Genomic DNA, 12203 nt, shown 5'->3' with positions numbered 1-12203 from the left:
TGGAGAGGGCGCGCGAGCGGGAGGTTTTATCGACAAGAGTCGAGCGAGGCCACGATCCACCACGATGGCGGATCTACGCCCCGCCACTGATCTCGTATTCGTACCTCCGATCAGCACAGTTGGCTACGTACGGCGCGAAAGAAGTTCAACGTACGTACATGCACCAACATCTCACGGAAATACACACACCTGAACATGTACAAAGGTTTAAAAGTATACACACACACGCGCACACAAAGGAAAAAGACAAATATCTCCCCCCCACCCCGTATATTTTTTAACAGACTGTTGGGACAAACACTGTTAGCGAGCACCTATGATCTGCAGTATCCCAATAAACAACGCCAATGTTGGACGAACATTGATATGTGGTTGGAACCGTTCAAAGCGCTCCTGGTATGTATGTATGTATGTTGAACTTCTTTCGTATGTAGCTAATTGGAGGTGAAAAACAAACTAAACACACAAACGCACTTCTAAAGAAATGAGTTTTCAATTTAGATGATCCAGTGGCTTCCTAACATCGGAAAAAAAGAGCGTTCCAGACGGCCACAGAAGCCGCATCTGAAAGCACGCGACGCAGTGACCGTCTTTGTTCGATGGCTCAGCCAAAAGCAGCTGCTGCTGCGAGGATGACCGGAGTTGGCATGATGATGATGATGATGATTTACGTTCCTTGACGAGATGGACGAGGTATTGTGGTTCATCTGTGGCAAGCACTTTGTGTGTAATAAAAGACAATGATCCCCCAGTAGAGTCTTAACAGACTGTTAGGGCAAGTGCTGCCAGCGAGCACCTATGAAGGCCGGCACGGCACACGAGGGGGTGGGTGGCCAACACCACGCCCGGTCGCCTTTGTCTCCCAAGTGGCGATGTTTACACACCGCACCAGGTATTCATTTTAGGCTGAGTTGACCTAGGGGAGACCCAGGACCGGTTCTGATAATCGACACTGGTGTTGGCCGTTAGCAGGAATCGAACTCGGGTGGCCGGCTTCGTAGCGCAGCGTAGCGCTAACCGCTACACCGCCACGTAATGAGCACGACCTCACCTGCACTTGCTGCCTCTGATTGGTCAGCATGTTGGGGTCGAGCGCCAGCGGCCCCAGCACGCTCGCCATGAGCCGCTTCTCGGCGAGCCACGGCGAGAGCTGCGCCAGGGCGGCGCTGAACGTCTCGTGGAGGCCGCACGACTCCTCCAGACGGCGCGCCCGCTCCTCCGCCCCCGCCCGCACCTCGCTCCAGCCGCGCTCTGTGCCGGCGCAGGGAGAAAAAATACCATGGGGGGGGTCAAGGGTCGTAAGGGGTCAGGGGTCGTAAGGGGTCGGTTGCGTCCAATGGAAAGACGACGAGGTGGAGGCGAACGATGAATGCGAGACACAACTGGCACCTTTGTCATTCACGCCGCATTGCAGCAGCGTAATTGGCTCAAGGCTAACGATGCAGCCTTTGTTCTTATTCGTTTCATGTTTCTATAAATCCGCTGTTGGATGCCATGTCAGTTGTGGGGTCGTTTGGCCATACTGGTTCGTCCAGGTTGGTTCGCCACTGTTACCCGTCACCAGGAATCGAACTAAGGTGACTGGACTTATAACAACATCACGCTAATCAATGCACCGCCACTCTTCCCCCCCTTGCCTTTTGAATGAGTCGCGCGCCATAGGTTTTCCCACCCCTGGTTTTACGGGAAGCGATTGTCCACGACTAGAGAAAGCGCAGCGTCGGGAGGACGCCCGGCCTCCTCGTCAGCCGCAAACGCGACGAGCGACGGAAGACGAGGGGCGATGGGGAAACGAAGCGTGGACGTGAACCCGCACCGATGGTGTCCAGCCGCTTGCGCAGGGCGTCCGCGTCAGGGTCGTCCGAGGACGACTCCAGAAGCTCGCTCAGCAGCTGCGTCACCTTCTGGATGCGCGGGGCCTTGTCCTCCAGGTCCTCCTGGAAGGCCTGGTGCCGCGGAGGGAACAAAACGATGGAGGTGTGAGAGGAGAGAGAGGACTGTCAGCGTCACCGCTGTCATCACGCGTCTCCGATTAGCGCGGTTAGCTTTGTACGGTGCGAGAGAAGTTCAACATGCGTACATCATCATTTTCATCAAAGTGATACGACAAGCGATGGAGCTCATGCATGTCTGACCAGTCGTACCACCATTATATTTTTTTGCCAGGTTCAAAGGCCAGAAACAATGAGACGGCATCGCTGAGATCCTGGGCTCGCATCTCGGTTTGAGCCAGGGACTGTTTTCTGACCCAAGGTGGCATTACATGGCTCGCTGTGAGAGACAATCCATCAATGGCATCACAATTGGAATAATGTGGGAATTTTTTTTGTTATGAATAATAATTCTTTAGAGAGCTGTGTGAATCCACCGCTGGATAAAGGTCATGCGTGGGATTTGTCTCGCCAAACTTCACCGCGCTGGTAAGTGTGCGTTGGGGGCACCCAGGAACGAATCACGTTCTCTATCTTGCTCCTCTTACATAGCTTGTTGTATGGTTTGCTGATGTAACTCGCAAACCTCCCCCACGCCCCTACTGGACATCAGTGAAACAGCGCTTCACAGCTTCATCAGAATTCCTCCTCCAGTCAAAACAAACATTCCGATTCTGAAAGTATCAGGAGGGCCTCGAACACACCGCGACACAGGTGCTGCGACGGGCCCCTTTAATCCGGCAAGCGAAAAAAACCAGACAGCGACGAAAACAAAGCGCGGATCCCCGCGCGGCCTCGCCTTGTGCTTGTCGGCCTCCGCCCTCACGGCGTCGGGCTCGGCGGGCACGGGGCCCCAGGCGGCCGTGAGCTGGGCCCGCTCCTCCAGCCACGCGAGCAGAGCGTCGGCCTCCTCCAGCACCCACGAGGTCCTCGCCAGGGCACCCGAGAGGCGCCCCGAGCGCTCGCGCAGACGCACGCCCAGGTCGGAGTAGCGCGCCTCGACGGCCAAGGCCTCCCGTCGTACCTCCACCACGTCTGTTGGGGGGTGGGAGGGACGGGCTTGTTGAGTCGGCTGACGTGCGAGCAAGGAGTGGTGATGGGAGTTGTGCCTACCCTGCTGTTTGCGAGCGCACCTTTGGGCACTGTCTAATGGGCAGGAACGCCCCGAGACGGCTCCAGAATGCCCGAGAGACTTGGTGAATCAACCCCACGAGGACGTTAGTGCTGCCCCTGCAGGTGCTGGGCCCCTGTAGTTAAGTTTTTTGACGATGATGATGATGGTGGTGGTTATGATTGCTCATGTAATGTCAATGATGATACAGACCATGACAGCGATAATAGCGAGCCATCGGTGGCGACTACAGAGTGACACCCGTGGAATTGTGCCGAGGTCGTCTCTGTGTCGTGTGGGGGGGAGGGGGCGGTGAGTTGGTGGGCCCTCACCGGGTGTGGGAGCGGCGTCGTGGGCTGGCGGCGTCACCGAGCTCCGGGCCCGCGCGGTCTCGCTCGCTCTCTCAACCACTCCACGCACCGCGCTCGCCTTCCCCTCCCACTCGGTCAGCACCGTCTGCCGGAAACCGCCGCCGCCACCGCCGCCACCGCCACCGGCCGCCAAAGCAGCAATTAGTCGCGAACAATGTCGAAGCCAAGTTGCGCAGCACAACCGCGAAAAGGTCGACCGGAAGTGTCATAGTTCGCACCCCGATTCTATTTTTATTTTACCGCTCGCGACAAGATGAGAGAACAGATTGAAATGGGCCGTGATGGCTATGCTGCTGCACGTGGCCTGCAATCTAAGCGCTGCGGAGGCAGCGGGGGGGTTGGTGGATCACGGCACACACCTTGTGAAACTTCCTTTCCACTGGCGTCGAGGAGGTGACCGTATCTTGGGACGTACCTGTATGAAACTAAATATGTAAATGAAATTCGTTTTACCAGGTAAGGCCCAGTGAGCTATAGCTCTTTTTCAGACGAGACCTGACCACAAATGATATCTCAACGAAGTGGCTTGTTATCATCTGGACATCTATTGCGGCCAGATGGTCTTAACGCGCAATGTTGATTCTGCATGTGGAGAGAGAAACCGGAGGACCCGGAGAAAAATCCACGCCGCCACGGGGAGAGAGAGACACGCAAACTCCAAATATACAAGAGGCGTCAAGGTCGGGATCGACCCCACGACCTCAGTGAAGGGAGGGTTCAAAGAGCAAAAGCCCCCCCCCCCCCCTGCGGAGCCACCGATGCATCACGCTGCACCCCACCTGCACTGAGTTCAACTGCTCCTGGAGCGCGTCGGTGCTCAGCGTGGTCTTCTGCTCCGACGGAACGCGGGACTCCGCCTCTTCCAGCCAGGCTTGCACCTCAGCGATGGCGCACTGGAACTGCTCCATCTGCTGGTGGCACGAGGCCAGGTTCTCCTCCCTGACGGGGGGAGGGGGGGTGCCGGGGGTGGGAAGTGGGGTTGGGGGCGGGGGGGCATTAAGCACGTGACGATGCGATTATCATTTCCCGCACCTCCGATTAGCACGGTTGGCTACGTACGGTGCGAAAGAAGTTCAACATACATACATCACCGATGGAAATACACTCTTATGGTCACGTTACGGGCGTCAAATTGTTTCGAAACGATGATCCATTATTTCGCTCGTGGGAAGAGTGGCCGCAGCTGTGCAGTGTGAACCCGGTGACCCGAGTTCGATTCTAGACCATGGGTGAGTGAGATCTGAACCGCTGCTTGGACCCGCCCTTCACCAACGCGTACTGATCAGCGGGGTGAAGTACGCTTATGCAGCACCCACAAGCGACGTGGCGTGCGGAGGCTTTCATCCACCAGTGGAATGACAGAGCGGAGCGGATTGTTATTTATTTCACCACAGCTCGTTGGCTCTCTCATGTAGGGCACGCTACACATGTATACCATGGAATTTGCTCTCCCTTTCTCTCTATAGCCCTATAAAAGTGTACAGCTCCGAAATCCTGTCTCGCAAAGGCGGGAAAACCTCACAAGCCGCGCCCAGAACGACGCGGCTGACAATTACTCCCGCCGGTCGCCTCCCGTCCGGCGGCACGAGCGGGAACGGCGGTGATCAATTTTATTCTAACCATCGTCATGTCTTCTTGGTTCTTTCGGTAAAGTTACATAGAAGGGAAGTAATAAAATAATAAAAATAAAACATAATAAAATAATTCTCACGACGTTTCGGCCACAACGCAAGCAGCCGTCCTCAGGTGAAGACCAGGTCTGTCGGGGAGACAGCGTCTGACAGACCTGGTCTTCACCTGAGGACGGCTGCTTGCGTTGTGGCCGAAACGTTGTCAGACGCTGTCTCCCCGACAGACCTGGTCTTCACCTGAGGACGGCTGCTTGCGTTGTGGCCGAAACGTCGTGAGAATTATTTTATTTATGTTTTATTTTTATTATTTTTATTATTTTATTACTTCCCTTCTACGTGACTTTACCGAAAGAACCAAGAAGATGAATCCCTGCAGTCACGAAAGCTTTAAATCGAAATTCATCGTCGTGTCATCCGACGCGGTCGAGCGATCGAAGCTACAATCGGCCCGAGCAAGCGACGGCTTTCCGCCCGGCCATCCGCGGCTACGCGTAAAAACCCCCCCCGCACGGCGGCGCACCTGGCGTGGAGGGCTCGCTCCAGCACCTCGCACGACTCGCCGAGGACGGACAGCGTGCGGGTCAGACCGCTGGTGTCCGCGAAGGGGCTCGGGTCGGCGAGGTCACCGGCGAGGAGGTCGCGCAAGCCTTCCAGGGCCTTGCGCCGATTCGCCAGTTCTCCGGCCGACTCCTGCGCTCACACCGACGGCACGGGCGCACCGCTCAAAGTCGCTCCTCCTTCCTCTTCTTCTGAGCGTTTGTCCCAAGAGTGCACTACGAACCCTGTGACCCGAGTTAGATTCACGCTCACGGCCAACACCAGTGATGAATTAACACAAATGTATTCTACTTTTAACAGTATATATGTTGTAGTAGGTTTTTACCCTTTAAACTGGTACCAAACTGACACCTTTATACAAGGCATCATGTTTGCAATAACCACAACACAAAAAAAGAAACAACTCTGATAATGATAATAATATGCACTGTCCTTGAAGTTGATTGGTCCACACCCGAGACAACTTTCCTTAGAGCCTAGTCTCCATTGGTGTTGGACCAGATGACACCAAAAGGCGTACCTTTTTGACTACTTGTGTTGTGGTTATTGCAAACATGATGCCTTGTATAAAGGTGTCAGTTTTGTACCAGTTTAAAGGGTAAAAGCCTACTACTATATTTTGCCACTGGTAAAGGAGGTCTCATAGTATATATATGTTTTATTTTCATTAATTTTGATGTTTTACCTACGTGACTTTACCGAAAAAACCTAAGAATATAATAGTATATATGTTGTTTTTCTCTGATATGTGTTTCTTCAATATGTTGATGTTAGTTTTAATGTTATTTTAGTGTCACTTAGTCTGTGCTCTTAAGTTGCCTGGGTAAAAAGTGGGCGAGGTTTTGCCCAATCCTGGCCCAGCTGGCTCAACAAATTAAATGATATGAAAAATAATTATCTTGGGCCTCCCCTAGGTGGACTCATCTTTAAACGAGTACCTGGTGCGATGGGTAAACATCACCACAAGACAAAAGTCGAAAATAATTGTACAAAATTATTCCCAACCATGTCATAAAAATACAATAATGGTTTACCGTGGTTTTCCGTGGGGAAAGGGCGTGATATTCATGCGATTGTTTAACATGAGATAGCATCATGGATAACAGAAGTTTCCATGGATGAAGATGAAAAATAAGATTCACCAATAGAGCCCCCCCCCCCCAACTAAAGATAAGAAGAGTTGTACGAGTAATCAGCTGAAGTCCAGGGCGATGGCCCTTCTTCAAAGCAGCAAGCATGTTCTAAAAAAAAACCGGGGGCATTCTAAGAAGGCTGACAAAACGAGCTCCTTTGAACCGAAAAAACAAAAAAAACACTCCTGGCATCGAGGCTCACCTCCAGAAGTTTTGCTATCTGCTCCAGGTCAGCATTGGGCCCATTGGCTTCCTTCTCAAAGGCCTGTGAGTCCTTGGTAATGGCGCGCTGCAATGAGACGGCCCCCTCTTCGAACTCCTCCACCTTCTCCGTGAGCCGTAGCAACTTCTCCTTGCGCTCCTGCCAAGGTCAGACGACAAGAGGCGGAACGTGAAACACACAAAATTGTATTTGCGTCACCGTGTAGACAATAAGTACTGGATTAAATTGGCAGACGATGCGCCCCCTTCCCATGTTTGCCCATCCACACAAACAGAGCTGATGGGATGTGCAAGGAGGTGCATTGTCTGATTGTTTATTTTGTTAATGATGAAAGCACCACAGCAAGGTGCCTAAAGCAGAGGTCGCAAAAGGGTTTTGATTCCTTACCCATACCCGTACCTGGCCGCACCAGGGTCGCAAACGAGCACCCCTACCCGTACCCGGCCATACCCGTACCCGGCCAGGTACGGGTAGCCGGGTATCGGGTAGGGTACGGGTATCGGGTAGCCGGTTGCGACCTCTGGCCTAAAGAAGACAGACTTCGATCTGTGTACATCACCTGCTTCCGATATGTTCACACGTTTTTAGCACGTGTCGTTGACTCGGCCAAATATGTTCCTGAAGAAGACCCCAGCAGGCGGAGCGAAACATCGGACATCGCGCCGCGGGAAACGCGCCGGGGAGCCGTGGATAGAGAACCGAGGGATTTGTGTGCGGCCCACCTCGCACTGCGTGGAGAGCTTGCTGAAGCGCCGGGTGACGGCGGCGAGATCCTCACGGAGGACCCCGCCGCCCGGTGGCTCCTCAGCGGCACTCGCCGGATCTCCCAGCCTCTCGGCGATGGTGGCCAGTCCGCCCTGGTGGCTCGCCAGCTCCTGTTGCATGGCCTGAACGGGCGGCAGCACAGCATTTTGTGTTCGGCGTTGCCGGTTATTGACGCCAAGCGCCGGCATCGCTCGATAATCGTGGGAGAAAGCGAGCGGTTCAACGCAGTACTTTGAAGAAGCTCCCGGCACGTGTAGCGAAACGTCGGACATCGGAGAGCCGCGCAGCACAACCGTGACTGCACTGGAAGTCTCATCGTTCGTACGCTATTTTTCCTATTTTTATTTCACCAGGTAAGGCCCACTGAGCTATATAGTTATTTTTCAGAAGCGATCTGGCCACAAATGATAGCTCAGCAAAGTGGCTTATCATCACGTGAAAATGAACAGCAGCCAAAAACTCTGAACACGTGATGTTGATTCTGAATGCGGAGGGAAAAAACTGCAGGTCCCAGAGAAAAATCCACGCGACCACGGGGAGAGAGGCATATAAACTCCGAATATACAGCAACAGGCGTCAGGGTCAGGATCGAACCAACGACCTGTATAATCAGGCGAGGTAGTTAACATCTAACCACTAAAATAATTTTGTCCGTAGATCCCAATGTGCCACCGTGTATGGAAATCACAAAATAAATAGAACCTGCAGGGTAAACGGCCAAAACTAGGGGCTAAAGGCCAATTTAAGGAGGTGATGAAGTAGTCGTAGTAACTAATTAAGACGCTTCGTTTACGTGACAAATTGGTCACGAAGGCCTATGTGTTAAACTTAAAGAGGTGAGTTTTCAAGACAGACATGAGTATATCGAATGACTCTGTCTTACTATCAAAGGCAAAGTGTTCCAAAGCCTGAGAGCTGCACTGGCAAACGCCCGATTATCCCAGGAAATGTGCCTTGACCTTGGCAGTACTGATACGAAGGCGATCTGAAGAACTCAGGGACCCGAACAGTTAGGAGACACACCAGCTGAGCGTCCAGAGCAAGTATTACCCAAGCTGCCCGCTCTCTAAAAATGGCGTCCGCTAAAATGGGTCCACGCGAAACAACCGCGCACGCCGGCCCGGTAGCAGCGACGCGGCCCGCAATGCGGCCGCCCCCGTGACCACGGCAAGGTTGGGCCCGGTCGCGCGATGCAGCCTGCGGCCGACGCAGTTCGCGCTGGTTATATGCGCGCCGTTACGTACCGCGTGGAAAATAAATGTTCACTGGGATCAACCACCAGGTCAAAATATTGCTCCATCTGCTCCTCACTCGCACGTCTCAACGTTGACTTCTCTCCCATCGTCTCTTTTCCCCTGACCCAAGTCCTGATATTAACCTTGCTGAATTCAAGAGACCTATCAACCCTTACCTATCACGCTTTCAACAGTGCAGTTTGTTGCTCGACGCTTGGGGTATCGGGGGCCCACTTAGGCCTATGCTCTGCAACCGCGATCGTAAAAAATAAAAACACGACCCTCCCACACTTAAATTTCGATTTAAAGCTTTCGTGACTGCAGGGATTCATCTCCTTGGTTCTTTCGGTAAAGTCACGTAGAAGGGAAGTAATGTCGAGAAGACAGAGTCTGAATAGACGCTGTCTTCTCGACAGACCTGGTCTTCACCTGATGATGGCTGCTTGCGTTGTGGCCGAAACGTCGTGAGAATTATTTTATTATGTTTTATTTGTATCATTTTATTATTTCCTCCCACACTTGTCCCCCCCCCCGGCCCCACCCCCTCCCCCCAGCATCTCCCTTCCGGAGCGGCGACCCACCTCGTTCTTGGCCACCTCGTCGCGGACCGCCGCGGACGACAGCGGCCCCGGGGGCGTCCTCGCGGCGGCCTCGCGCTCGGCCTCCGCGAGCCACCGGGCGGCGGCGTCGAGGCCCTCGCGTGCGCCCAGCGAGCGCGCGACCGCTCGCCGCAGCTGCTCGCTCCGCCCCGCCGCGGACGCGCGCAGGGAGTCCGCTCGCGCCGTCAGCTCGTCTGCGCCGCACGCGGTCAGGGGGTCAGGGGGTCAGGGGGTCAGGAGTCGGGGGTGGGGGGGGGTCGGCGGTTAGCGGTTAGAGACGTTCGGTGTGAACTCCGGAGAGGAGGTTCCGGCGTGCTCGTAAGTACAGTGAGGGAAAAAAGTATTTGATCCCCTGCTGAGCTCTGTGATTGCCAACAAGGGTTTTGCCACCATGTACTAAGTCATGTTTTGCAGAGGGGTCAAGTACTTATTTCCCTCATTAAAATGCAATTCAATTTATAACATTTTTGACATACGTTTTTCTGGATTTTGTTGTTGTTATTCTGTCTCTCACTGTTCAAATAAACCTACCATTAAAATTATAGACTGATCATTTCTTTGTCAGTGGGCAAACGTACAAAATCAGCAGGGGATCAAATACTTTTTTCCCTCGCTGTATTTGTCGGCGCCACGCTCTCTCTCTCGCGGCTTGCCAACCCCAGGGCGGCCCGCCCACGACCCTAATGCCAGGGCCGCCGAGCGAATAAAGTTTCTCGTGGAACGAAGGGAGGTGTACGTATACGTTACGACTACAACGTAGAGGGTGCTGCCCTGGTGTAATGGTCAGCACACTGGCCTTGCAATCCAGAGTTCTCTCGGTGAAGCGAGTTTCTTAAATCTACCCCCTCCACCTCTGTCCACCCAGCAGTATAAATGGGTACAGCGCAGTTAGTCGATCGGCAGGCCGCGCGAGATGGGGTAAAGCGTGGATACTCCCACCATATAGCCTCTACAGAGGCTCCATGGAGCTCCTTTAATAGTGGAGGCCCTTTCTGCCAGCAGTGTCGTGAGCAAGGAACAGCTGGGCTCCACCATTAACCGCTACGTTGCTGCAACGTTATAAATGCTCGCGTGAAGTGTTTTTTGCGAACACATATCGTACCCAGAGCTCGTTCAATCTCCGGCCGATTCACGCCGAGATCTTCCCCAACTTCGAGCAGCGAAGAGGTCGATCGCTTGAGCTTCTCCAGCATCGGCTGAAGGGTAGACACGTCGCCTTGAAGCGCCTGAAAACAAAACAGGACGTGAATGAAACTCGCGACGACACGCATCACGGCGAGCCTCAAGGTGACCTCTGATAAGAATGACAAGTCTGTTTATTATAGTCTTAAATGCGCCCGATGTCCTCCCACTCAGTTCTTGGTTGGATTATGCATCCGTCACATTTTGCGAGATCAGGCATAGTTTAAATCCCGTAGGGAGTTCAATGTGTTCGTGTCAAGCAGTGACAATGGACTTGTTTATCGGATGTATTTACATTAATGTCAAGCCAATGTGTCTTTCAGTTCTAAAAAGCGTCAGCTGCTGATGATTCACTCTTACATTGGCCATATAAATAAATCCACATGAATAAAACCTTAGGTCGGACCGACTCGTGCTCTGAGTGTGTACGTCATTAGTTTTTCTTCTGATTCCATTCTGATTCCATACAATTACGTCATCAGAACAGAAGCAGAAGTAAAAGGCCATGCGGGAGGGTGTGTGTCACATTTTGGCGCCAGTTATCATAGAGTGCGGTCGTGTCGCTACGGTTCCCTGCGGTGAGTACTTCTGTAAAACAATGGTGCTATGCCTCCTCTAAATAAAATTAACGCTAACCGCTTACGCGTTCCGAGGTTGAGAGGTGAACTAGCCCTGAACTGCAACTCTCCGCTGTGGCGAGATGTTAACTGCCTCGCCCGGTATACAGGAGGTCGTGGGTTCGATCCCGATCCTGACGCCTGCTGTATATTTGGAGTTTGCATGTTCTCCCCGTGGTCACGTATTTGTCTGCTAGAAGTTTCCACGTGATAAGCCACTTCATCGAGCTATCGTTTGTGGCCTGGTCACTTCTGCAAAAAGAGCCGTAGAGCTCAGCGGGCCTTGCTTGGTAAAATAAAAAAATAGTTTAGTTTTAACTTGCAGACGTCTCGGGAATCGGAGTTAACGCGACGACGACAATGGCAACGACGGCTCGCCGTGCCGCGCGCCGCTCGCACGGCTCACCGTCGCTTGGTCCAGCTGGCTCTGCAGTCCCGCGGGCTCCGACGCGGCAGGCTCGGCGGCCTGGCCGGCGTCGCGGCCCTCCGCCGCGCGAAGCCGCTCGCTTAGCTCCGCCGACGCGCGTTGGAACTCGGCGCGAAGGCCGAGGGCCTCCGAGAAGCGGGAGCCCAGCTGCACGCACTGCACGGGGGGAGGGGGTGAGAGGGGGGAGAGAGTGCGGGCGTTAGACCGAAACATCGGTGTTGTTAACGCCGATGGAGGGTGGCCAAGAGAAAATAAAAAAGAGGATCATCATGCTCTATTTGAAACAAAACAATTATTTTCATCGTTGTCGACATCAAACAAACATTTTACGTGAAAGAAGAAATACGCATTAATTTAACTGGCAATGTTTTGCAGGTTAATTGCAATTGTCTCAGTTGGCTGGGTTAACTCAGAGGTCAG

General features: G+C 53.3%; 1 protein-coding gene across 1 annotated transcript in view; it reads right to left on the bottom strand.

Annotated features, from left to right (window-relative positions):
* LOC144724331 (microtubule-actin cross-linking factor 1-like) overlaps nucleotides 1–12203 on the bottom strand; it is a 229210-nt gene that overhangs the window by 124827 nt on the left and 92180 nt on the right. The window contains exons 45-55 of the mRNA XM_078603370.1: nucleotides 11763–11939; nucleotides 10660–10783; nucleotides 9540–9751; nucleotides 7681–7845; nucleotides 6938–7096; nucleotides 5565–5734; nucleotides 4193–4352; nucleotides 3375–3498; nucleotides 2731–2966; nucleotides 1817–1946; nucleotides 1052–1251 (exon numbers count right to left, since the gene is read on the bottom strand). Of these exons, the coding sequence (XP_078459496.1) occupies nucleotides 1052–1251; nucleotides 1817–1946; nucleotides 2731–2966; nucleotides 3375–3498; nucleotides 4193–4352; nucleotides 5565–5734; nucleotides 6938–7096; nucleotides 7681–7845; nucleotides 9540–9751; nucleotides 10660–10783; nucleotides 11763–11939 (1857 nt within the window). The remainder of the gene's footprint in view (nucleotides 1–1051; nucleotides 1252–1816; nucleotides 1947–2730; nucleotides 2967–3374; nucleotides 3499–4192; nucleotides 4353–5564; nucleotides 5735–6937; nucleotides 7097–7680; nucleotides 7846–9539; nucleotides 9752–10659; nucleotides 10784–11762; nucleotides 11940–12203) is intronic.

This window comes from Lampetra planeri, chromosome 2 (genome assembly GCF_965212315.1).
Source record: "Lampetra planeri chromosome 2, kcLamPlan1.2.h2, whole genome shotgun sequence".
Taxonomy (NCBI): Eukaryota; Metazoa; Chordata; class Hyperoartia; order Petromyzontiformes; family Petromyzontidae; genus Lampetra; species Lampetra planeri.
Note: the sequence above shows the minus strand (reverse complement) of the source record. Positions and strands in the feature narration are given on the sequence as shown.